The sequence below is a fragment of the Zeus faber genome (assembly GCF_960531495.2).
Source record: "Zeus faber genome assembly, chromosome: 19".
Classification (NCBI taxonomy): domain Eukaryota; kingdom Metazoa; phylum Chordata; class Actinopteri; order Zeiformes; family Zeidae; genus Zeus; species Zeus faber.
In genome coordinates this window covers 21,701,041-21,726,040 of record NC_137206.1, presented here as the reverse complement: position 1 = coordinate 21,726,040, position 25,000 = coordinate 21,701,041, and the positions used below count along the sequence as shown (strand labels likewise).

At 46.6% G+C, this 25,000-nt stretch overlaps 3 protein-coding genes across 6 annotated transcripts in view; all 3 read right to left on the bottom strand.

Annotated features, from left to right (window-relative positions):
- LOC307244609 (disco-interacting protein 2 homolog C-like) overlaps nt 1-4,121 on the bottom strand; it is a gene marked incomplete at its 3' end in the record, with an annotated part of 40,007 nt that extends 35,886 nt beyond the window's left edge. For all 3 annotated transcript variants that reach the window (XM_080019849.1, XM_080019850.1, XM_080019851.1), the window contains exon 1: nt 4,004-4,121. In XM_080019849.1, the coding sequence (XP_079875975.1) occupies nt 4,004-4,082 (79 nt within the window). In that variant the 5' untranslated portion in view covers nt 4,083-4,121. The remainder of the gene's footprint in view (nt 1-4,003) is intronic.
- Nucleotides 4,122-5,527: 1,406 nt separating this feature from the next.
- LOC307245146 (uncharacterized protein) lies at nt 5,528-18,095 on the bottom strand. Of its 2 annotated transcripts, none has more exons than XM_080020576.1 (16): nt 17,020-18,095; nt 14,548-16,896; nt 14,164-14,290; nt 13,872-14,000; nt 13,446-13,494; nt 12,976-13,112; nt 12,773-12,876; nt 12,095-12,205; nt 11,512-11,772; nt 11,324-11,406; nt 10,932-11,117; nt 9,216-9,282; nt 8,807-8,932; nt 8,536-8,660; nt 7,183-7,279; nt 5,528-6,880 (listed from the first exon to the last, which is right to left on the bottom strand). In XM_080020576.1, the coding sequence occupies exons 1-16, from the start codon at nt 17,992-17,994 to the stop codon at nt 6,782-6,784; spliced, it is 5,025 nt and encodes a 1,674-aa protein (XP_079876702.1). In that variant the 5' UTR covers nt 17,995-18,095; the 3' UTR covers nt 5,528-6,781. The 2 variants fall into 2 exon arrangements, with proteins under 2 accessions (XP_079876702.1, XP_079876703.1); XM_080020577.1 differs by having other exon boundaries at nt 11,324-11,403.
- A 4,733-nt stretch (nt 18,096-22,828) lies between these two features.
- LOC307244949 (gamma-aminobutyric acid receptor subunit rho-3) overlaps nt 22,829-25,000 on the bottom strand; it is a gene marked incomplete at both ends in the record, with an annotated part of 5,685 nt that continues 3,513 nt past the window's right edge. Inside the window, 3 exons of the mRNA XM_080020356.1 lie at nt 22,829-23,134; nt 23,501-23,632; nt 24,668-24,729. Of these exons, the coding sequence (XP_079876482.1) occupies nt 22,829-23,134; nt 23,501-23,632; nt 24,668-24,729 (500 nt within the window). The remainder of the gene's footprint in view (nt 23,135-23,500; nt 23,633-24,667; nt 24,730-25,000) is intronic.

The window sequence follows — 25,000 nt, the reverse complement described above, 5'->3', positions numbered from 1 at the left end:
TACCTGAAATGGCTTTAAAACAATCTGCATGTGGGGCGAGATGTTCTGCTTCATTAAAGGCCGACCCTCAAAATCTTTCTTCTTATTCATTTATTTAGTTAAGTAGTAATTGCTTTTCACAAGGACTTAAATGTATTGAGAAGTACTATAGAAGCAACTCCATCTGCAGTTCAAACCACTGGCGTACCCTTGCTGGCACACTTCCCCAATTTATTTGGGAAAAATGAAATAGTTTGACTTGGTTGTGGACGAGATGACCTGATAATGAAACTTTTCTGTAGACTGAAGAAGCAGCACTGTTAGCCCAAGGAAAAGGAAGGGTAGTGATACTCACACATCAGCTGGATAAATAAAATGTCTTAATTTGACATGGCCGCATATACACAGTGGGATGCACGCACATAGAACCCAAAATGACGTTCCGTACCCTCCATAAGCTGATTTCATATTTCTGTGACTGCTGAATTACATCCAGTGACGGATGGAATTAGGGACGCACTAATATCATTATTTTGAACCGACTCAGGACTCATTCTTGGGTATTGACCAATGCAGAAAACTGATACGGAATTGTTAACAATAGCGAGACGCTGCCCCCCACCCACCACGGTTTTCAGGAATTGATTTATTCACTGCTCTGTTTAAGCTTAATCATAATTAACACCGAGCCATCCTTGAGTTCCAAAAATAAAACATTAAACGTTAAATCAAGGCCACTACGTCACATTCGGTTGCTATCACTTTTAGGCATCGGGACAATGTTCCACGAGTGTGAGTTACATGAGCACAGAATTGGATCCGGTACCCGACACCGGCATTAGCAGTGTAGATCAAACCTACTGTATGGATTGTTGTATTACTTACGATGGCCTACAGCTCATATAGGCACAGTATCTTAGACATGGATAACATCTCAGAATTCTTTGGCGAGCAGGAGTAGGTAAAACAAAGGACAGCTGGTTACGGTCACAGACTTTGTGGAATCGATGATAAGCATTAATTACCATACACAATGTTTAGACAACGCTGCTCAGCGATGTTGGCTCGTGGATGGAGCGCAGCCCAGTGTAGTATCAGCCTATCAGCACAGCGCCGGTTCAATACCGGCGACAGGCAATGTAACCCTGACAAACGCCGCATCTCTTCATGGTCACCCTTACTCGCTTGCAGCTCAGAACACTTGGCTCCCCGCCTCGATCCGGCGCCCCGGCATCTTGAGAGGCATGGTGATGAGGAGAACGCGAGATAGTTCAGATGAGACAAAGCAGAGGGAATGCGGAGGATCACCTTTCAGACTCCCGCTGACGGCTGAGCTTATCTAATAAGCAGAAAGAACAAGATTACCCTTAAAAGACAGAAAAGATAAGAGCTTCATTCCAAACTCCTGCGCTACAATATAAATTGCACTTGAAGGAAAGTGATGCCCTGAGAGGTTCGTAGCTCTGCATTTCAGAAGGAGCTGTTGTGTGAATAATACAACTATAAATATATCATAGCTGCTGTAATAGCAGCTTTGGAAAGGAAGGACAGGAATGTCCTTGAACCCTTCCCCACGCGGACTTAAAAACCTGTCTAAGTGAGGGTTAGAGAAATGCATACTTGCTCTTTTCTTAGGCCACTCACCCACGCCTTCGGTGATGGACTTATCTTGATGGATCATATGATGGACACATGCTTGATAACACACACTCACACACATGCACGCACACACACACACACACACACACACACACACACACACACACACACACACACACACACACACACACACACACACACACACACACACACACACACACACACACACACACACACTCATTGTCACCCATTATTACACTATAACGCTAAACACACAGAGAGACAAACTGACACATGTCACACTGCAGGGAGCCATGCCCGGCTATTCCATTTCATAATTTGCCAACGAGTCTTTCAAACACACACACACACACACACACACACACACACACACACACACACACACACACACACACACACACACAAAACACTACATGACCAAAATCTTTTGAAGCTTTGCTGAATGTTTCATGTTGTTTGAGGAGCAGGTGAGTGACACACTACAACGTTTCCAGAACGCTTTCTGTCTCCCCATTTCGGTCATGACCAACATCTGCTGCCAGCGGGTTCTGCTCTGATTAACACTCACTGTGATAGAGCTTCAACGGGCCTTCATACATGTGGTCTACAGGACTGGGCGATATGGAAGAATTTATTATCATGATAACCACAGGGAATTTTACATGGTATCGTGATATATCAGAATATATCCCAAAATCCCAAGGTAGAGGATCCAACTGAAAATGAACTTGCTTGTAATGTTAATGATATGATATCAGACCAAAAGACACATTTTCAAATTAAACTACCTCAGATATTTGAGATCTCATATCAGGCATATATTTTTTTTTTCATCACCATTGATTTCAGTAATCGCTGACAATGAATAGACAATGAACAGAATAATTATATTGAAGTATCCTCCAGCCATACCATGAGACAGAAGCCTGTTAGTAATGTTTCCCTGTGCAGGTCTACATGTGATGTCACAGAGGCCTACATGTGATGTGGCGGAGGTTTGCGTGTGGTGTCGCTGAGGTCTACATGTGTTGTCGCAGAGTTCTACATGTGATGCCATGGAGGTCTACATGCGATGCCACGGAGGTCTACATGGGATGCAGCAGAGATCTACATTTGATGTCACGGATGTCTACATGTGATGACACGGGGGCCTACAAGGGGCCAATAGTATGTCGACAGTATGTCCAAAAGCTTCTCTTGTGCAACACATGATATGTACGACATACAGTATTATGTCATAAACTTCCTCTAGGACTATGCATGATGTCACAACGCCTTCATGGGGCTACAGCAGACATCAGGTCTCCGGTGCAGGAGATGTCAAGCTCATCATCCAGGCCTACATGTGGCGTCACAATGCTTCTCTCTGCATGAAGAGGTGCTTCTTATTCCTGTGTGTGCATCTGTGTGTCACTGCAGTAAGACATTAAATATGGTTTATCAGATGGAACTAGGTTGGATAAGGTGAGACAGAGTCCTGAAACAGTTGCTTTCTCTCTCTCATACACACACACAAATTATTTCATAGTGGATTTACGGCCAACACATACAATTTTATCAAGGCTCTTCCCCCATAGTAGGCCCTGCAAGCCTGTATGAATAAAATATGCCATCTCCATTATATAATGCAGAAATGCCCTCGCAAACTGAGATCACTTGAATCAAAATGCCCCCTCTATTTTCAAATAACTGCGGGCAATTACATGTGACTGAGTAGGCTTATATTTTGAACGATGCACACTCCAGTGACCTGGAGTTAAGAGAAAGGAGGGTGGGGGGGGGGGGGGGGGGGGGTCCCAAAATGCATCGTGGTCTGCAGGCGAAAACACGCCGTGATCACGGACACACCAAGCCCAGGGAGGAGGAGGAGGAGGAGAGCGCTCTCTCCGCCGTCACGCAGCATTGCATCGCAATGCAACGCTATAATTAAACCCCCGGTCGGTCCGAGCGTCCGTGTGACCCCCCGCGGACGAGAGAAGAAAAAAAAAAAAAGCCCTTCATGATGAACCGACATCTCAAGGTCAAATTAGGGATTTTTTTTTCGGACCCGAACAGGCGGCACCGGGCGCCGCCGCTCAGACAAAGAGAGAAGCGGCCGAAGACCCGCAACGGGCGCCCGCACTCCCCGCGTCCTCTCCCGCGAGCGGGCTCGCGGGGCCGGTCCCTGGATGACAAACATCTGGATGGGAGGGGCGGGAGGGGCGGGAGGGGCGGGCGGGGAGGGAGGGAGGGAGGGGGGTCGCTCCGCAGGACAGGGAGGGGAGCGGGGGGACGCGGGACCAGCCGTTAGATTCCGTTAGTGGGCGAGAATGGAGATGGAGGTGGACGGTGATGAGATAACGGGGATGGGGTTTTGATTTTTTTTTTTTGGGGGGGGGGGGGGATTTTCGGTTGTTGTTCTTACCCTCTGACAGCTCCAGCTCCAGCTCCGCCAGGCGGGCTCGCACCTCCAGCGGTATAGGCGACGCCTCACGGTCCGCCATTCGTCTCGACCGTTGGAAAAACAGCTCCGAACGGCTCCCGGTTCGATGCCGCTGCCTCACCTCCTTCTCCTCCTCCTCCTCCTCCGCGCCAAACGGAGAGCTCCTCGGCGGCCCCTCCTCGGCGGAGCCGCGTCTACCGGGGCTGTCGAGGCGAACAAAGAAAGTGACTCGGGGTGTCCGTTTAACGGGGGCCCGCCATGGCCGGGGGTCGCTCGGTCGGTGGGGTCGGTGCGGCTCCGGGGCTGTCGCTGCGGCGACGCTGCTGCTGCTGCTGCTCGGTGCTGATGGCTGAGGCTCGAGCGCTGTTTTGCGGCTCTCGGCTGCTGCTGATGTCACGTGACGCACGGAGGCGGCGGCGGCGGCGGCGGTGGTGGATGGAGTTCCAGCTGGGACCGACTGGGGGCGCTTTAGAGCGGAGGGGGGAGAAGGCGGCTTAGAACCACACCTACAATCCTACCACACCGGGGTCCGTGGCTCCCACGGGGGTCCTTGATGAAACTGCAAGGGGTTCGCAGCAAAAGTGTGTGTGTGTGTGTGTCTGTGTGTGTGTGTGTACACACACACACACACACGCACACACACACGCACACATGTTTTTTTTTCATATAGAAGCTATTTTAATTTGCAATATGATTGAAATATATTTTGTGACTATAAATTCAAACAAGCTATGTAAAACGTAAACAAAATAAATAAATATACCTATATGAAACCCTCCACCAGGCCTTTGTCGTCCAAGGTGGTCTGTGCGGTGCGTTGCCGTGCTGCTTTGGAATTCAAGGAAAGAGCCAACACGGCTCGATCGAAGAGCCCGGAGCGGCGAGCAAATAAGAATTTGCTCCAATTTATTAAAAAAAAATATATATATCACTGTTTTTAACTCACTAACTATAAAACAAACAAAACAAAAACAAACAAACAGTGCATCTCCTTTCAAAAAATGTTTTTTGTTTTTTTTCCAATTTGGCTCCAAATCAGTAAATAATCATGCTTATTTCCAACTGTTTTGAATTCAAATCAGAGTAGACATTGAGAGTGGACACGCACATGTGGGCTAGTTTGGTGCCTTGCAAACTGCAGCAGAATTTGGCCGAAATTCAATGACCGACTTGGAAAGGCCAAACCTTTGCTTAAAAGTCACCTGAGTGTCTGCGCAATCAACAGTGGTCATTCACATACATGACATCGATGGAATCAAGAATATGGACGGATCCAAACGCCATCTGCTGGATGGAGGAAAGCACAATAACCAAGGAATGACTTTAATCCACAAATCCGTTTGCTTTACTACTTTACTACTTATTCCTGAACCACAGGACACATGGATCAGATATCAACAGCAGCAGCATTTTTTTTTAACCTTCACATAAAAATGTGTTTATATACTGTAGGTTTGTTTCTATACTTGACTCCACAAATAACAAAGTTCACCAAAGCACAAAATGTTCAACTCAAAGGCACTTTTATTTTATTTTTCCGAATTATTTACATCTGTACAATGACAAAAGAAACCCCAAAAAAACAAACAAACAAAAAAAAAAAAAACCTTTGGCTCAACTGTGCCTGCCCTCTATTTTGAATGACATTCTTATATAAAAACTCAATCTCTCACTTTTAACCACAAAAATGAATAATGAACTCAAAATTCCTCCCAGGGAACCAAAGTCAAACACATCTTCTCAAGTACTTAAGTGCAGCACAATACCCCCCCTTCCAGAACCCGCCTACTCCACTCCCCAAATTAGTAGACAGCGCTTTTTTAACTCTTCTTCCTTGTCCAGAAACTCAATTAAAGGTGTGTGTATGTGTATATATATATATATGTGTATGTGTATGTGTGTGTGTGTGAAAGAAAAACAAGCAAATAAATAAAAGTCTAAAATTAAATTACATTTTAAAAAAGCGCCATGCAGAAAATAGGTGATGTACATTTTTGTTATTTTTTTTTTGTCTAGGGAGTGGGCACTTTGATTTCATTTGAAGTTCAGTCCAATACCTGGCCACATGATCTAGTGCAGACATTTGACACTGAGGTGCATCAATGCAAACTGCGAGAGTATTAAAACCGCTCAGGTCTGCTCTGTGGGGTCAAGACCAGCACCTGGAAGACCCGTGTAAATGTAGATGAACCGGCAGGGCCATCGAAGTGGGCCCGGTGTTACTAGGCAACACCGCCTATGTGGCTGCAGTGGATCTCAGGGCCAGGGACTGAAGAATAACGAGTGCTTAAGGAAAAAAAGAATAAACCCTCGAGAACTCTCTCGTTGAATTGCGGTGGAACAGTCTGTACAGAACTCAAGCCAAGGTGGGGGGGGGGGGGGGGGGGGGGGGGGGGGGGGTGGACAAAACCAAGCAACCTAACTCTTAATGAAACACTGCAACAGCAAACCTGGAAATAAAAACAGTAGATAGAGGACAGCCATTCAACCTCGTCAGGGTCTTGATGTCTTTGGCAACACCTGCTTTAAACACCTACTACAGCAGTACCCCGACACCTCCCAAATCCACTTAAACCCTGACCATGGCTGTCATCACACAACCTTGTCTTCCCTGAGCCAGACACAGCTAGAATGGGATGAGGGTCTAAGTGGATGTGGCATTTGAGGCATGCGTGGAGGCATTTTTCTTCGCCTTTTTTGTTTGTTCATCCTTGGTTCACCCGAGTTCGGGCCGGGTCGGGCACCCGGGGGCGGATAGGCCTATGTCGACTCCGCCCCGGAGGAAGTGTGGTCGGAGCATGGCATCTGATTGGCCCGTGCTCTCTGGCAGATCTCAGCGTAGCTCGGCTTCTTGGACTCCTGGTCAATGAGAGCATAGGGCTGGGTCAGAGTCACACCTTTACTTGTCAGGCAGTGTACTTCTGTTTTGTTCTCGTACACTTGGCCTCAAATACGGCGTTTTGTAATCGATGTACACCGTAAAACGTATTGATCAATAGACAAAGTGAAATTAGATCTCAACAACAAGGGCAAATGCAAGAGACAGAAACTCGAAGAAAAATTCCAGTATTGAACTATTCAATCAATCGTGTTATTTTTGGGATGCAAAGTGGTGAAAATGATAACTACACTGTTAATAAAAATAAATTTAAAAAGAACACCGTCATTTGTCCGCTTTCCTGGGGCGGCAGTGCTGAACTGGACTGAGGAGAGAACGGTGTGGCATCATTGGGAAGCTCCAAAATCTCCGTCTTCCCCCTGTAAAGTCAGTGGCACAGAGGGCAAGTGAGAAAGATAACCACCATGTAAAAATCGGCAGTCTCTGGACCGTGCCCGTGTTTACTTCTGTGTTCCAACCACACGTCACAGATTCACGTCGCTTTGGTTGCACTTTGTAAAAAACATGGATTCTTCCAGCCAGCCGTGTCAGGAACACAATTACACAGTATTCATCCTCATCCTTCACTCTTTATATAGCAGCGAGAGGTGCTCCATCATCCAACCAAACACTTCTTCCTCCGTGTGCCGCACCCCAGTCAAAATGATTTAGCATGCTACTAAGTACAAGAGCTCCAAAAGCCGGCTGAATATGTAATCATTTCGGATGGAGAAATTATGTATGGATGGACCACGAAGGGTGGGGTGACACGCCCTCGCTTCTATGTAACCTGAGAATGGTTGATGAATTACTTCCCGTCCGCCGCTCCTCAGAGAAGCACATGCACTGCTACACAGCTGAGGTACATAAATTGCACATTTCAGCAGCAGAAACACAGTCCACAGTGCTCAGGGTGGGTTGTTTTTTTTTAGATTTAGGGCCCGACTGGGCTCTCCTATTTCATCATTATCCTGTGCTCCTGTGCGAATCATTATCCGCACAGGAGCAAATAATCCGTGAAGATGTGTAGTAAGAATAGAGTTGGACAACAGATAAAGAAGGTGATAACTCAAAACCAGCAGGTGGGTGAGAGACGATTAGGGGTTGAATTGGGCTGGGTTAACCATCGTTAGGCGGAGCTGAACCCCGAAACGTCTACTGTCAACAAGTAAACATTACATTTACTTAATAATATTCTCTTATCGTGGCGAAAGTATTTATAGCTGATTATTTACATTTTTTTTCCGCCTTTTTTTTGTTGCTTGAAATGACTGTTGGCATGTTAGGGACAGTCTACAAGTTACACTATATATTTTTCAAAGTCCAAGAACTCTTTGACCAACAATCAGCATTTAATGGCTCCCTGTTATAGACAGTTTTAAAAGTTAAAAGCTGCAAACCTCATTTTCAAAACAAAAGTTCCATTAGATAGATACAGATAATTTTATTTTTTTTACAATTAAAACAACAAAATACCACCCAAACCATTCCTGTGTCCTTCTAGGTAAGGCTCGAGGTAATCCACATGTTGCAGAGCCTCCACTGTACGACTATGTAGTTCACTGCACTGTACCCCCCCCCACTTTAACAGATCCCAATTCAACCCCTGGTGAAGAGTCGGTATCAGGAGACTCACGGCTGGGGAGCCTCTGTCGGGACGCTGAGGGAGGTCTTTGGTGGAGGCACTGGGATCGGCGGAGGGTCTTGTGAGTTTGCAGCTGCCGGTGCTGCCCGACAGGGACTTCCCGCTGTGAGTGGACCCTGAGTTTAGATGAGGAGCACGTGAACCATCAACAACGCGTGCCGTAGCCCAAACCGAGACATTCCGGAATGCACGTCTTCCTGGACAAATCTCATTGAGTAAATAAGCTTAAGTCTCTCTGTCAAACAGAGCGATTTGTGGTTACCGCGTTGCCATTGGCTACAGGCACTGTTGCCAGGGCAGCGTTTGCCAGTGGAAGTGGAGGGAAGCTGGTGGGTCCCAGCTCGAGACTCGGAAAAGAAGGCCGACGAACAGGAGAATAAATTGTCCCCTGCCACACACACACACACACACACACACACACACACACACACACACACACACACACACACACACACACACACACACACACACACACACACACACACACACACACACACACACACACACACGGAAATCGAAGAACACATAAGCTGCTTTCTATGGAGAGTCAAGCAGTGAAGTGCTTGGAATTTAAAGCCCATGCGCTCCCCCTCTCATGGATCTCCTACTTTTCCCTCTTAAAATAAACACCAGGGGTTCGTGGACCACCAGCATCCAGCCTGGCTACCTACTTGACCGTATCCAGTTTGCTTTTCCCTCGTCTTCCGCTGCTCTCTCCTCCTCTGGTCAAAGGGCTGCCTTCAAAGACACAAGAGGAAAATAAATGCCCATAAACCACGGTGGCGTGTTAATATCAAATTTAAACATTTTCTTTGGCCGAGAAGGTTTTTAAGAACTTAACATGACCACTAAACGACGCCCCGTTCCTTGTGTGGCTGGTAGATGAGACAAATCTTTTCGCCAACAGGTAAATTGGTGTTGCTTTCCTATGCAGAACTGATTGAACCAATGAAGTCAAATAAAGCTTTTCATGACATACATTAAAGCACAAAGCCGTGAAAATACTTTGAACAGTTCTTGACCATCTTGTGATCCTCATCTTCATTTAAAATTCAAGCTTTATTTATTAACACCCAGCTTGAAACCTTTTTGCAATCACCAGAACACCTTGTCTCTGCACAACAAACCTCTGACCCTATTTTGCCCTCACGCAAGATCAATGAAGTTAATCTCATCTTAAATAGGGAGCCACCCCAGAAAACAACACAAGGAATCTAAATGGATACCTAGTATTTAGTAATGCACCTGTTTAAGTTTTTATTTACCTTATTTGTAAAGTTGGGCGCAAGGTTAAAACGTGTTGCAGGATTATGAGGCACTACTTGGAAAGGACGGGCAAGCTATTTATTTCTATGCAACACAAATAAGTAGCATTCCATCATGATTCAACATATCTGGGGTTCCTGCCAAACTAGAAAGTATTTCTAGATGGCAACTTTTGCAGCTTTTCCAAGTCCCTCTCACTACACTGGCGTAAAAGGGTTCCGATTTCGTTTTGTGTCCCTAACCATTCAAACGAGGGCTGAATGATTAATCGAATTCCAACCGACACCGCAATTTAAAAAAAAAAACTGTAATTGTAAAGTCTGCGATAAAAAAAAAGTGTTTTTCTTTTTAATATTACACAATCTAACCAATAGCACTGTCCAGGGCCGGCTCTTCCTACAGGCGAGATAGGCGGCCGCCTAGCGTGCCATCCCGGGGGGAGGGGGAGGCGTGGAGAGGGAGAGATAGGGGCACATTTTGCACACCTGTCTGCCTCTCCGATGGTACCGACGATGCACGTGCCAGCGACACAACCGGTATGGAACGAAACCATGCGTAATGGGGACATTTTCTCCGTGACACCCCATAGCGATTCTTTAAAGCCTCCACGCTGCCCCCCGGTGACACCCGGTGCTCTCGCCGGGGCCATGGTGCGTGTGCTGCTGGCAGAGCTTGGAACATCTGTAGAGTCCGGACAGACGCTCTTCCAGAATAATGCGTCTGGTTGCTTTTGGTTTTTCTTTTTACAATTCAATAGTTAAATAAAGATATGTTATTAATCTCAATTCATGCATCAGGTCATCTCATTTCATCATAACATGTAGGCCTGGCCTTCAGGAAAGAGCAGTTTAGATGTTGACTGTACCCAATGTTGTGTTGGTCATACTTGAGAATGATTTATTGCTTGTATTAGTGAATAATACAGAAGATAAAGAACTTAAAAAAAATTGCATACTAAATCGCAATATTGGTCTAATTATTCGCAATTCGATTATTTTCCCAAATCATTCAGCCCTAATTCAAAAACCATAGAAATTCCCAAATTAACATTTTATACTGTTGCAGGGTTTAAAGGCCTACACAGCAAACTCTGGGGCAATGGCTAGATTGGGTGTCACTACCTTCCTCTGTCGGCGTTGGGGGAGTCTTGCTTCCTCCCTGCCCTCCCCCTGCCCTCACGCCGCATGTTGCCCCTTGACCCCTGGCGGCCCGGCCTGGGGGAAGCCACGCCGCGTCCCATTGGTCCTCGCTCTGAGGAGTCCCGCGGGTGGCTCTGGTCCCCGGGAGGCCGCCGCCAGTAGCCTTTGCTGGACGGAGGAAGGTAGTACAAATGAGCCAAGACAGGATCTCCCAAAACACAGTTACAATGGATCATTGGATGTAGTACTTAGGTGTAGTACGGCAGAGTTACAGCGGTGTTGTTAGGTGTCTGGAATAAACTGAAAGCCACATTAGCTGAACAGAATGAGGACTAATGAAGTAGATAAGCTAGTTGACAAGAGCATCTCGGTACCTCTGTCTGTGTGGGTTGTGATGTTTGAAGGCGGGGGAGGCCGGAAAGCCATTCAAGAAATCGTTGATCAACGGTGCCATCTGCTGACAAGAATAATGGCCGATTAAATTATTGAAATCAGAAACTTAAAAAGGAAACAGTGAGCTGTATGTAACCACCCGCTCCTTCCCCTTCCCCACAGGACTCACCACGGCAGCGTTGTGGTACCCCGACATCGCCGACGCCCAGGCCTGATTTGGCGCATCGTACATGGGTGGAGCAACGCTGTGCTGCTGCGGCAGGTTGTAGAAGGAGCTGTAGGCTGGCTGGTTGTTGCTGGGGTCCACTTGGTGGGGCGTGTATCCATTTTTGGGAGCGTAGGAGGTGACCGCCATCGTTTTGGCCTTTATTCTCACCATGATGGGCTTCCCTCTGAACACCTTCACCTCCTCTCGCAGGTACTTGTAGGCCTGAGCATAATGGAAATCGAGGGATTACTGACCACGTCATTGCTTGACTGATCATTTTAGTATCACGCAACTGAGCCACAAATCTTACACAGCAATGCACATACTATGTGTGATAAAATATGAATTGCTATCTAAATTCCTCACACTGTTTCCTTCCTCTATACAACGGCAACTTTTCTTGACATTTGAGTAAAAAAAATTCTGCACCATTAATTGAGGAAAAGAAAAGCAGCCCACTGATTCACAGAGGGATCAGTGACCACAGGACCACAACATGGCTGATAGGACAGACGGCTTCCCGGCAGATGTCCGCGCCGTTTACCTGCTGGGCGTCCGCCTCCGACTGAAAGGTGATGAACCAGTTGTCGTTCCTCACAAACTCGCAGCTCAGGAACTTGGGCAGGTTCTCGGCATTAAAGAGAGCCTTTATCTCCTGTGACATTATCGGGAGAAAAAGACGAGCATCACGACGATGTCACAGGCGAACAAATGCAAACGGGTCGGCCCTGTAAACAGCCTCACTCCAAAAACTGAAGCCTTGTTTTTCTTCTCTCCTTCACTGTGCTCATCGTTTCATTTGAATATTCTATTAAAAATAGATATTTACAGATAACACTCAAGTTCTTTATAGGACCTGTTCTCCATTAGGCACCCAGTGCACAACCCTAAAATATTAAAAACACATTTTTATCATTTCTAGGTAGAAATAATTATCTTTTTACTTGTGCAGTCAATTCAATTTCCACACGTCATTAAAGTGGCATCTAATTTAAATAAACTCCTCCCTCATTCAAGCCCAAACTCAAGGTTTGTATTTGCTTATGTTTAATTTCTATTTAGTTTTTTAAGGGTCAAAAGGACTTAGCGGGGGCGGGTTGTCCCATTTAGCTGTTAATGTGAGCCCGTAAAGCCTTTTGGGCTTGGCAAATAAACTTCACGACTCGAAAACTGGAGCACATCGGGAATCAATTGCTCCAAGAGGGGGTGGAGGCGCTCTGACCTCGGGGGATGTGGTGTCGGGGATCTCACGGAGGATGACGACACATCGACTCTGACTGGGTCGAACCTTCTGTCCACATGGGGCCACCTGGACCTGTGGCAAGGCTGACAGTACGAAAACAGCTCATTTTCACAGGGAGGTCGCTTTAAGGTGTGGGAGGCGCGTTACTGGAACTACCGTATGGACGCAAACTAAATACTAACATTTGAGGATGTCCGAGATGACCCCCAGGTCTGTGGTGAGCTTCTTGATGTGGTCGAGGTTGGCCAGAGTGGTAATGGCGAGGTACTGGTCACTGTCCATCTGCGAGACCAGGTACAGGTCACTGGCAAGATTCTCCCTGTAGACAGCAGACACAGCGGCCCATGAGAATAATTCTCCATTCTCAGACACGAGCCGATGCAGGGCGAGGGCAATTTTCAGAGGATAATCGTATGGTTATCAAAGGCACAAAAACCCGTCGATGGACTAGCGAGTAATCTTTAGGCTTTAAGTCGAAAGAAACATTTTTCCCCTCTGACATAACCAAGTGTGTGAATAACAGTGTGCTATAACACCCAAGACTAAAACGTATAGGTTATTGTGAGCACGCAAACCATGTGAGTCACGTCAACATTTCTCACAATTCTATATGATGAGGACGAGTGGGGTGCAATTTAAAAAAAAAACCAACCGGGTCAGGCAGGCTTCCAGCAGGTGCTTCAGATGCTCCTTGACTTCCTCTGAAAGCAAAGGAATATATATTTTCTGGTGGATCTCACAGTGGAAGAAGAGATCCTCACCTGTGTTAGAACTTTTTAAACAAAGGGTACTTATTTTTCCGATAAACAGCTCATTCCTGTGGATTTCCCATCTGATTAAGACATCCCTTTCCATCTACTTTCCATCTACGAAATCCACAGCATAGAATGTGACTGTAGCTGGCTGTAACACATTTTCTAGATAGGTTTCCGCCCCATGTTAGGCATCCAAATTCTCTTCCAGAATGCATCTATAGCACCTGTTCCAATAAACAAATGGGGAAATCCTATGTGCAATTACCTCTCATTGCAACAGGCGCTCTTTGGCAAAGTCACATAGTGCAGGATTGTCCAACTACCTGTGACCGGCGGCCTCTGGGGCTCCCCGTTAACCAGCGGTACCTCCAAGGCCAACTTCTGGTACTCCAGGATGCTGGGGTCCACCTCAGCCAGGCCCATGTTCTCAAGAGGATAAGCTGCTTCAATCCCTATGAACCAAACCCCAGGACAAACTCACTAGACCACCAGAACCCTGTGCACATATTTAATACAAGATAACACTCATTGATTAATTTCCTGTGTGGCTCATAAAAAATATGAAGTAGAATTTATTCGATTCTGCTACACAGACCAATAGGATCTACATCTTACCTTTATGACTGGCTAGATTGTCGGTGGCATCCTGCCATGCCTGTTGGTCCTGGGGGTAGGCGTGGTCAAAACTGTGGTTCGTCCAAACCTCAGCATTGGGGTTGAGGCCGGGAAGTGTGGAGGATTTCTGAAATGATCGAACAAGTAAACGTATCGGTTCAGTAGGTCTCGGTAGGTAGGTATGAAGGAGAAAACCCTGAAATATAACTGAAACAAAACAAGTGCTTTAAAGAAGTTAGGTCGTGAATAAGAATTAAATTAAAAAAAAACAAGGAAAAATAATGTGACTGCTAGGAAGCAGTCATTCAATAGTTACTTAAATTGCCTAACCTGTTCCACCAGCAACAGAAAAACACTTTGTGTTGTGTGCTTGCAGGAACTTACAGACTCTGTGTAATCGGTGTACCAATCCCATACGCAGGATCCGTGGGGCATCAGCATGCTGTAGGGGTACGCCCCCAGGAGGGCCATGGAGGGCTGCAGCTCGGACACAGTTGCAGGGATCTGCTCTGTGCTGCTTCCCCCCTTACTGTCAAACTGGCCGGGGTCTGCTTCTTGCACGCCCTGGGCCCATCCCCCGTCGCTGTCCTCAAGGCCCAGCTTGATCCAGGGGTCGGGGAAGAGGCGTGGGAAAGATGAGTCTGCGTCTTCCCCCAGCAGCTCAGAGACCATCTCCCTCATCATGCCTCCTTCACCATCGGCCTCCTCGCTGACCCCGATGGCCCCTGGGGGCTCCTGACCCAGGAAGTGGATTTCGTAGGACGGTGTAGAGGCGTAAGCGTCGATCTGAGCTGGGTCCACCTTCACCATGGCACCGTCCTCCTGGCAGGACGGGAAAGCTGGTGCTTGGTTGTCATGGCCATCCAAGACCCTAACAGGTCTGGTGGTGTAGGTCCCACACAGGCTGGAGGTGCCGTTCATCTCTGCGATACAGAACTCTGTGCTCTCCGCCAGCACAGAAGCACTGGGATCAGCAGGAATATCCAAGAAGTTGGTCTTGTCAAACACAGGGCCAGTCTCCACCAACGGGCGCTCCCCCATCTCCCCGCTGGCCTCTGGGGGAACATCATTACACTGTTCTCCTGCCACAGCTTCCAGCAGGCGATGGATGCAATCTGAGCTGTCAGCACCTTGTTTTGGAGTTTGGGGGTGCTTCTCCTTTGTATGCCCAAAGTAAGGAAGTTGACACTCGATGGGTATTGCTTCCTCTTCCACATCTCGTGGGCTGTCGAGTGAATGATTTGATTCATCCACAGCCTTCTCAATCAGGCTGCTTCCCCTCTCAGTAGGTTCATCTGTTTTCCCCATAAGCAAACTACTGCCACGCCCTTCCTCATCTGACCAAGTGGAAGAAGAAGAGGGAGAGATGGAGCAGCAGGGCGTGACCTCACATTCAGTGCTACACAGCTTTGTGACAGAGGTGTGAATAGAATTGAAATTAACATCGGTTTCAATGTTCTCTGGACTTTGCGGAAGGCAACTCTCTTTAAAGTCTTTGCAGTCTTCCAGCAAAACAATGCTTTCTCCATTTTCACCAGAGGAGGTTATCTCTGCGTTTATGTGGGAGAGAACATGGCCTGTGTCAGGCCTGCAGGTTAGAGCATCAGGGCTACTTTCACACTTACAGTTTTCGAGGTCTTGTTCATCAACTGCACTTTCAGTGTGAATGATGAAAGTTTCTACTCCGTCTGCGGTTTCATCGAAATCAAAGACCGCTTGGCCTCTGCTAGTTTCACTGGACTTTCCCTCAACTTCATTCACTGGGACACACAAGGGAACTTTATCAAATCCAGAGATTGAGGCTTCAATTTCCTCTCTGCTGGGGTAACTGATACAGCTCACATCTGCTAAGGGATGGCTTGAGTTCACACCCAGTTTATCAGATATGGTCGAATCATGTCGTCGCTCATGCCAATTTTGGAGCGTGTCAAATTGAGGTGTCAGGTCTGCGTACTGGAAGCAGGCAGTCGGTTCGATGGGAAGGGACGACATGAAGGAGACGGTAGAAACCGAGGACACCTCTGTGAAGGTTGTTTCCGCAGCGCTGCTGAGACTGCTGTGATCTCCATGGTCCTCGGCGTCGCCAGTCACTCCACAGACACTCACAGAAACGGCCTGAATGTTTGGAAGAGATTTCTCCTCTTCAGGAGAGTCAGCCGTGCTTCCGTGCGTGACACTGGGCTCAATGTGCAGTTTGGAGGCCTCAGTAAAGCTGATCAAGGACACATTAGCACTTTCAGTGACATTCCGGGGACAGTCGATGTGCTGCTCTACTGTACATTCAGATTTAATCAGACCGCACTCCACCGGGATACAGCTTGGAGGCAGAGAATTGGCGCTCTGGTTTACTTCCTGGTGGCCGTCCGGTGTTTCTTTAGCAACACTCAAGGATTTCACTGCAGCTGCTGTACTCTGCTCCGCCAAGCAGTCGCTCCCCTTAGACACACTGCCCACCCACGCACACTCCTCTGTTAATATTATCTCGTCCGGGACACTCCCCATCTCAGCTTTCACACACTCACTCTCCTCCGCACACAACCTTTCGCCCCTGTGCGACGTCATCAGCTCCAATATGTCGGGGGTGGACCCGGCAAGGTCCTTCGGGCCAGTCAACAAGGTCTGGCTCACGGAATCTCCAGGCGTGATGACTTTGTCCTGGGAGGACCCATCAGGATCCTCACTGCTCAGAGAGTTCTTGGATGCAGGCAGCAGGTCAGGCAGTGGCACTCCCAGCTGTGGAGAAACAACAGTCAGAGGTGAAACTGCATGCTCTGCTGAGAGTGAATTATCAAAAATGATCTGAGAGCAGATAGTGGTGGACAGTTCTACAGGAAGTGGCTGATTAAAGGCTGGTACCCCAGAGTGTGAGTCGCTTATTTTACATTCCGTGGTGTGTAATCGGTCAGAGGCTGTAATTTCTGACACATGTTTTTGGCTGGGCTCTGAATTCCCCGTTATGCCGGACAGGTCAGCTGAGTAGGCTTCAGCTGCGCACAATGGCTCATCGGCCTCAGGTCCAGCTGTTTGAGATTGGTTGTGATCTTGAACAGTGTCATGGTCGAGGTCATCCACATCAATCGAACAGATGCTGTAGAAGCTCTGAGTCCTCGCTCCAAAACCCTGGCCCAGCGTTGCCCTGACAACGCCAGTTTCCTCCTCTTCCTGTGCTTTGTGCTTGGCTCTGAGGGAATGCGGCTGCTTTTCCCGGAGTACATCGACCGAGGGGCCCTGACCTTCTGACTCCGCTCTTGCTCTCACATCAGGGCGGGCTGTCCTGACTGAAGGTGTTGCCCAACTTGCCAGCTCATCCTTTGTGTGGTCCTCTGGGAGCTGGTTGAACCAGGATGCCCTCAGCACGGCGTTCTCCATGATCTTCTGTTTCATGGGAGTGTGCGTGGGTCCTTCTATATCGGGAGCCCTATCCACCTCGGCTACGGCCTCGTAGCCCGGATCCTTATCCTTGTGCGTGTGTACATCCATGGAAGATGTGATAATCATAGCCCGCTCCTCCACGTGCTTGCTCGCTGAACTGAGATCACCGCTGCTCCATGTGGTGCTCTCCACTCCCACGGCAGGCTGGCCTGTCCACCCTGTACTGGCGACCACCAGCTCCGGGTGCCTGCCCGTCTTTTCTACTGGATTCTGTTTGCTCAGTCTCTCCGGCACACGGGTCTGTTCAGCTGCTAAGCACACGTGCTGAGCCACTGCCAAGGCATTCTGCCTGTCCTGCTCTCTGACAGCCGACAGCCCGTCGGGGGGTGAAGGCTGCAACAGGCTGGTCCTCTCGCTCTGCAGGCCGGGGACCAGCTCCTTGCTAAAGCAACAGCCCATTCTCCTCTGGCCCTGGATCACACACAAAACACAAAACCGAGCGCAATGGCCGCACACTCAGAGTCCTCGACGCGAGAATGAAGAACCGTCCGCTCCTCTCACTCGCTCGCTCGGTTGATCGGAGAAAGAGAAAAGGCTGCCTGCTCCCCGCTAATTTTCCCCCTCCTCTCCACTACTCGGCCCTGTTCCCCCTCCCCTGCTCAGAATAGCACATGGGAAGGAACTCACATGGCCCTGCCACTCAATAGAGGACTCCAGACCACTCGGGGTGCGTGTGTGTGTGTGTGTGTGTGTGTGTGTGTGTGTGTGTGTGTGTGGCCTAGTTAGGCTACAGTTTGAAAGGGGTCAGCACATGGCCATTCAGCCACCAATCCAAAGCCCTGATGTTGCAGCCTTCACTCCGCCTCCAACTTCGCTGGACACTCCTTCTTTCCCCTCCCATTTCATTTCATCCCAGCATGGCTCTGCAGCTCTTCCCCTACACCTTTTCCTTTCACTGACATTAGTTGGGCTAAACCCGCCACAGCACACCCCCCCCCCCCACCACCACCATTTGTCTCTCCCTCTGTCACTCGGCCCTTCCCCCACTAAGGCTGGCAGCATGGAGAGCATAAGGCATGCCACAAGTGTGAGTCTATGCGCTAAGTACAGAGACACTGATGCACAAAGCAAACCATGGGGTCGAAAAGGTTAAAGTATGCAGAGTCTGCGTGTGCATCTGTGTGTTTGTTTTGAACATTTGCAATGCGTGGGGTGAGTCGAGACTACCGCTCCAGCAGGGGGACTCTATCAGTGATGGCGCCGTGCTGATGTTGTCAAACGAAACGAAAATCCTCTCATTTAAATTCCTTCAACCACCCCCCGGTCTCAGAGATTGAATTTACAGCCTGCATTAATTCACGGAGAAAAAAAACAAAAAAAAACAAAAAAAAACAAAAAAAGGAAAAAGAAAGAGAGAATGGCAGAAAGCGGCGGTGAATGAGACGGTACCTGGTCCCAGCATCCAGCCTCCTGCTTCCCCGGTGGAGGCTGCAGGTCAGATGGACCAAGCGGCTTCTGGTCAGACGTCATGGCATCCACGCTCGTGGGCTCCTCGGCAGGGTGCTGGCACTGTCGGTAATCTCCAGGGAGATGGGCAGAGAGGGCGAGGGACTGGAGAAGAGGGGAAAAGAGTCACAGTGCAAGCTGCCATGATGGAAATATCATGGCTACCGGCAGGGGGCTGAACGCTCCAGATATATGAACGTGTGGACTTGTTCGTTTTGACTGGGTTAAGGCTCCATGTTTAATTGTGGTGAGGTCAAAGTGCTGCGCCCCTGGAGGAGGTATTAGAGCGGGTCAGTGTCGGGGTTCATGTTGAATGAGAGTCCTCTCAAACAGATTTTTTCTGTTAATTCCCTATATTATTATTATTATTATTATTATTATTATTATTATTATTATTATATGTATTATTATAACTAACTTCCAAAATGAATAAGCAATCTGCAAAGTCATAGACAAAGCCAGCACAACAGGGTGAAATCTACCAACAAAGTCATGATTGTTAATGTGGCAGTGGATGTGGTCACGGTCTGGACTTCACAATAAACAATCCGTTCTAGCAATTCCACAATACCAGCTTAAAGCTGTTTTTAAACTCTTCTCCAGTCAAGCTGCTCCTCGCCCAACAGCAAAAGAAAACATGGAGGCGGTAACAAATAGATTAATCAAAAGAAAAATATATATATAATCATTTAAAGGAACAAATAAAACTATTAAGAGAGATTAACGGAATATAAAAGTTAAATAAATGAAAGAAAATGAAAGCAATCCTTCGACAACAATTACAGGAATGCATAACTTACTTTCGGGTTTCAGGTTGGTCTTGGAGCTCCAATACACCCAGGATAACCAAAATCACAGTCCAAAAAGGCAAAAAATAAAAACACTGTACATATAATAACATGAAGTTATACTCTATAATCTATACTCGAACCCCCATTTCAAACTACTTTAACTAAGAGGTGGAATATTATTACTGTTATTTACTTAGGGGTAGATGAGTAAATGATTACATTTGAAGTCCAGCCAGTGGGAATTCTCAACAATAATGTTTGTAAAAGGTGGAAACGCGTCGTCGCTGGTGGCGCAACGTGTTTCCACAGCGATTACAAACAAAAAGCAACAAAGCTTTTTTTTTTTTTTTTTTCCTCCTTGTTCAAATTGGCCCTAAACACGGAAGCCAACGCCATATTATAATTTTTATCATCATCATCATCATCATCATTATTTTTATTTATTCATTTGTTTGTTTGTTTGTTTGTTTGTTTGTTTGTTTATTTATTACCTTAACGTTGCAGCGGCCGAGCGCGGTTAAAGTGGGGAAAAGCCGAACCTCTGCAGGTTTTTCCCGTGTTTATTTGTATTTGTTGTTGTTGTTGTTGTTGTTGCTTCTCTTTCGACAAGCAACGCAAGTTATCGACCGGTTGCGGGGGGGGGCCCCCTCGCGCTGAAGGACTCGGGTTTGCGCGACGACTGACGACCGCACGTGTTCGAACGTCGAATCGTCCGCGTCGCGTCTCCCACGGACACTCACCTGCGGATCCCTCCTCCGCTCCGAGTGGGAGGCGCCGCAGCCTGTTGATCCCGCGGCGGGCGAGCGTGTCGGCGCATGCGTGCGCGCAAACGCGCCGCGTGGCCGCGGCAGTGTTTTCGCCGCCCCCCCCCCCCCCCCCCGAACAAGTCAGACACGGTACCCAAGAAAAAGGGCTCCGTGAGGTGGTGAATCCCCCCCCCGGAGGCAGGACTCCACAACACAACGCAACGCCCAGGGGAAGGGTTTTGAGAATTAAACCAAAAAAAAAAAAATAAAAAAAGTTTACATCAAAAAAGAGAATAAAACAATTCACACAATGCCCCCCCCCCCCCCCCGTGACTTACAACGAAAAGTAAGTCATGCAACCGTCTTACACAGTACTCAGAGTACAAATACTCTGACACAAAATGACTGTCGTAAAAGTAAAAGTACCACATTGGCATTTCTACTTCAGTAAAATGACTTGCTTAGAATGTACCTAATGTATATTAAAAAAAAAAAAAACTTTAGGAAATGTTTTTAATATATGTGAATGTAAATAAAATATATGTCTTTAAACTAAACTAACGCGGCTGTGTCAGAAATGCAGTATAGTAAAAAGTACCTACAATATATATTTATATATTTGCACTGGAATGTGTTAGAGTAAAAAGTCAAAAGTACACAAAACTTCAATACTTTCCACTTCTGATTTCTCGAGATACTAAACTGAGGAGGTTTTTTTTTGTTGATGTTGTTGTTTTTTTTACAAACACAACTTTTTAACAAGTGTTATTGATATAATCTAAGCAAAAAATGTTGCGCGTTTGCTCTTATGATAGACCTACACGCGTTCATCAAGGTCACGTGTCTGAATCGCACATTCTCAAATGACCTTGCGTCAGAAGCAGCTGCAGCAAGGAAAACAGAAACAGGCGTAAAGCCTGTTTCACACACATAGGCTCCACTACCTTCTGTACTGTATGTAGCATACTGTACCGCATACTGCGTCACTGTTCTGGGTTGTTCGGTGTTACCGTATTGCTGCGCCGTACTGTTGTATACTGTGCTGTATTATTTCACAAACACCACCTCACTTCATTCACATGCCACTTTAATGCACATATCTGTATATACATAATTGCCTATCCCATATACGTAAGCCTATTCTCTCTATCTATTCCATTTTATTTTATTTTATTTTATTCTATACATTTTTATTAGTATTAGTATTCGACTTACTGTATTACGTTTTAGGAATCAGTCAGTAGAAATAACTTTTCTTAGGAGCTACTGTGTTCTGTCTAGGACATATTGTGTGTAATCACCGGGTGCTTGCATTACATTTCACTGCATATATGTATTAAAGTATGTATATGTATATGACAAATTAACCTCTTGAATCTTGAGCTTAAACGGAGTAGAAGTATATAAGAGTGGGACTCTTTCTGGAACACACATGGTATATAAATTGCCAAATATACAGTTCAGAGCACCATGCTATCACAGGAGCTACTTGAAGTTACTTTATTCCTACAGTCGTACTGAGCATAAAAATATCTAAACATGATTTCTGAGAGTATAGCAATCAAAATTCATGGAATGTAAAAATAAGGAATTGGTACAGGCTGCAGTGTCTTAATATGGTTGGTGGCTGTGGGGCTTCTCTATATGTTATTGTGAGACACCCTATTCCCCATATACTGTATGTATTGTGGATCTGCATGGTTCACAGAGATGGTCTGTTTTGAGAGAAATTACACATTATGATTTAACCCAAGTAACAAGTTACAATTCCAGTCCAACAGCCCATAAAGAGGCCGTACATGTGGCATCAACACACGGGGAGGATGTCTGCTTCACACACGTGGTCTTGTTGTATATCTTTACCATAATGTGGGCAATGGCGTCCCACACAGAGTGCATATCACTATATCCCTTAAAGTGATTAAGACACCCTTCCGGTTCCAGCATGAACTGTAGCCGCCCAGGCTGTGGAACCAAAACTACAATCTGAAAACACGCATCCCTTCATGACGGACGCCAAATCACAAGTCCTTCCGTATGCCGAACCAGCCCGAAATCGCCAGTAAATACATCCCACTGCAATTCAATTCGAAAATAATACCATATTGTACATCAAGGGCCTCTAATGTAATCACCTCTCATTCAGAAATGACATTCTTTCAACATTTTTCCCAGGGGACATATTTCGCTCCATGGTCCGGTGGCACCCTCCCGCCGGCCAAGGCCACACTTGCCGCCGGTCGGGCCCTCTCAGGAGTACAGGCTCCAGTAGATGGTGTTGAAGAGCAGGTAGGAGAACGGGAAGGCCAGGCGCGAGTACGAGTCAATCATGTAGCTGTTGCTCAACAGCAGGTCCACGTTCTCGCGCACGGACCGCTGGCGGCGGAGGCGCGTCCCCTCCGTGGGCAGGGCATCGGGGATATGGAGGGGCGGAGTCCCCAGGGCGCCGGAGTTCAAGCTGGGAACGCCGCGCGGGAACGGGGTCAGTTCGATGTCGTTGTCGTGGAAGCAGCCGTCGAAGGCCATGGCCTGGCTGGCGTTAAAGGTTGACGGAAGCTGGAGAAAGGGAGAAATTGTCCGTTCCTTTAAAAGGCTGAAATGTGCTGAATGTTCTCTACAGTTCTTGAAATCATATTGGTTTTGGTCTTGCTTAAAATGTGTCCTAGGTTGTAATTTCTCTATTTGACCACTAGAGGGGAGTGTTTGTGCAGAGATTCCGGTGTTTTTTTAGCGGGTGATCTCCTAAATCTACTGATTCTAACAAATAAATCTAATCTAATAAATACCCCAGTTTCTTTTTTTTTGTAGGTGTTTTTTTTTTTTTTTTTTTTTTTTTTTTTTATGAAAACCTGCATTTTACTTGAGCAATGGAATTTGTAGCTGGCATTCACCAGTTTCAATGCCATTGACCTTTGCGCTCACCTTCCCCCTCTTCATCTTCCTCATCTCCTCCAAGGTGGTGCAGTAGTTGACGGCAGCGTACTCAATGACAGACAGGAAGACAAACAGGAAGCTGGTCCACAGGTAGATGTCCACCGCTTTCACGTACGACACCTGTGAACGTGCACGCAGCAAAACACGATGACGTACCTGTGAAGTGTGAGGATGCACACACATGCGCATGCGCAGACTTACATACACACCCGGTCCAGGTGGACAGTGGTGTGTGTCAAAACCATCAAATTGCAGGGCTGAATCGAGATTTGCACTGAAAAAATACACGAGACCAAGGCGGGAGTTTTGGAAACATAGATCTATCTCGTTCTCTCCCTTAGGGATGATGTGTAAACTGTGGTTTTTCCAAACTTTGTAGACCAAACATGGTCAGATTTCAAATGCATGTACTTGAAATGGCTGTAATTCCTTTTGTGTATTTCGTAATGTATTTGGCCAGAGTGGGCGGAAAAAAATACAAGATGTAATTTGTATTAAGATACTTAGGGGCTTAATATAATTCAATATGTCAGACGATAAGGGGACAGGGAGATTAAGAAGTCAATTGAGGCCTCCCCCGCACAGTTTCCAGAGCCCAGATAAGATTTTCAACTACAATCATGTTACCATTTTTTGGCAGTATTTCAGTCTGTATGGGACATTTTGGCCAGACGTTTGAGTGATTCACAGGAAAAATGAAAACTCCTGTTACTGAGTAATAAAACTGAGCGTTTAAACGAAAGCATAATTTCCTCAAAGTGCGCTACCGTTCACTGTTGGTTTGATTCGAAACTCCATAGTTTAATTAAATGTTGATTTAAATTTTTTATTTAAATGGGGAGCTGGTCTTTAAACACTAGATGTTGTTGAACGAATGCCAAATTCAAATTTTTTTGTTTCTTTCACACTATTAGCTTTTATTATTATTATTATTATTATTATTATTATTATTATTATTATTATTATTATTATTATTATTAAACAGTCAAATGCCAGAGGTGATGGTACTGCTGAGAAAAATGGCAAAACTTTAATTTATGCATGACATACATCTCACATACACACGCACGCACACACACACGCATGTACGCACGCACGCACGCACGCATACACACACACACACACACACACAGACACACACACACACACAGATACCTGGGGCATTGAGGAGGACACTCCTGTGATGATGGTGGACATGGTGAGCACCGTCGTCATACCTGCACGGAGGCGTACAGAAATGATCATATAATTCAAACCAAGTAGGCAGTAAATTACAAATCTATCAATATATCGGCTATACATTTTCTGGGACCCTGTGGTGATTTCAAGCGACCCCATGTGTGAGAATCTCCACTCCACAGACTAGTATGATTAGGACTAGGACGTTGTGTCACGTCTGATTAGTGCATTTAGGGTTAAATCTCGGCGTTAATGTTAGATCTCAACATTAGGGTCTCACATAATTTGTCTTTGAATGTGTGTGTGTGT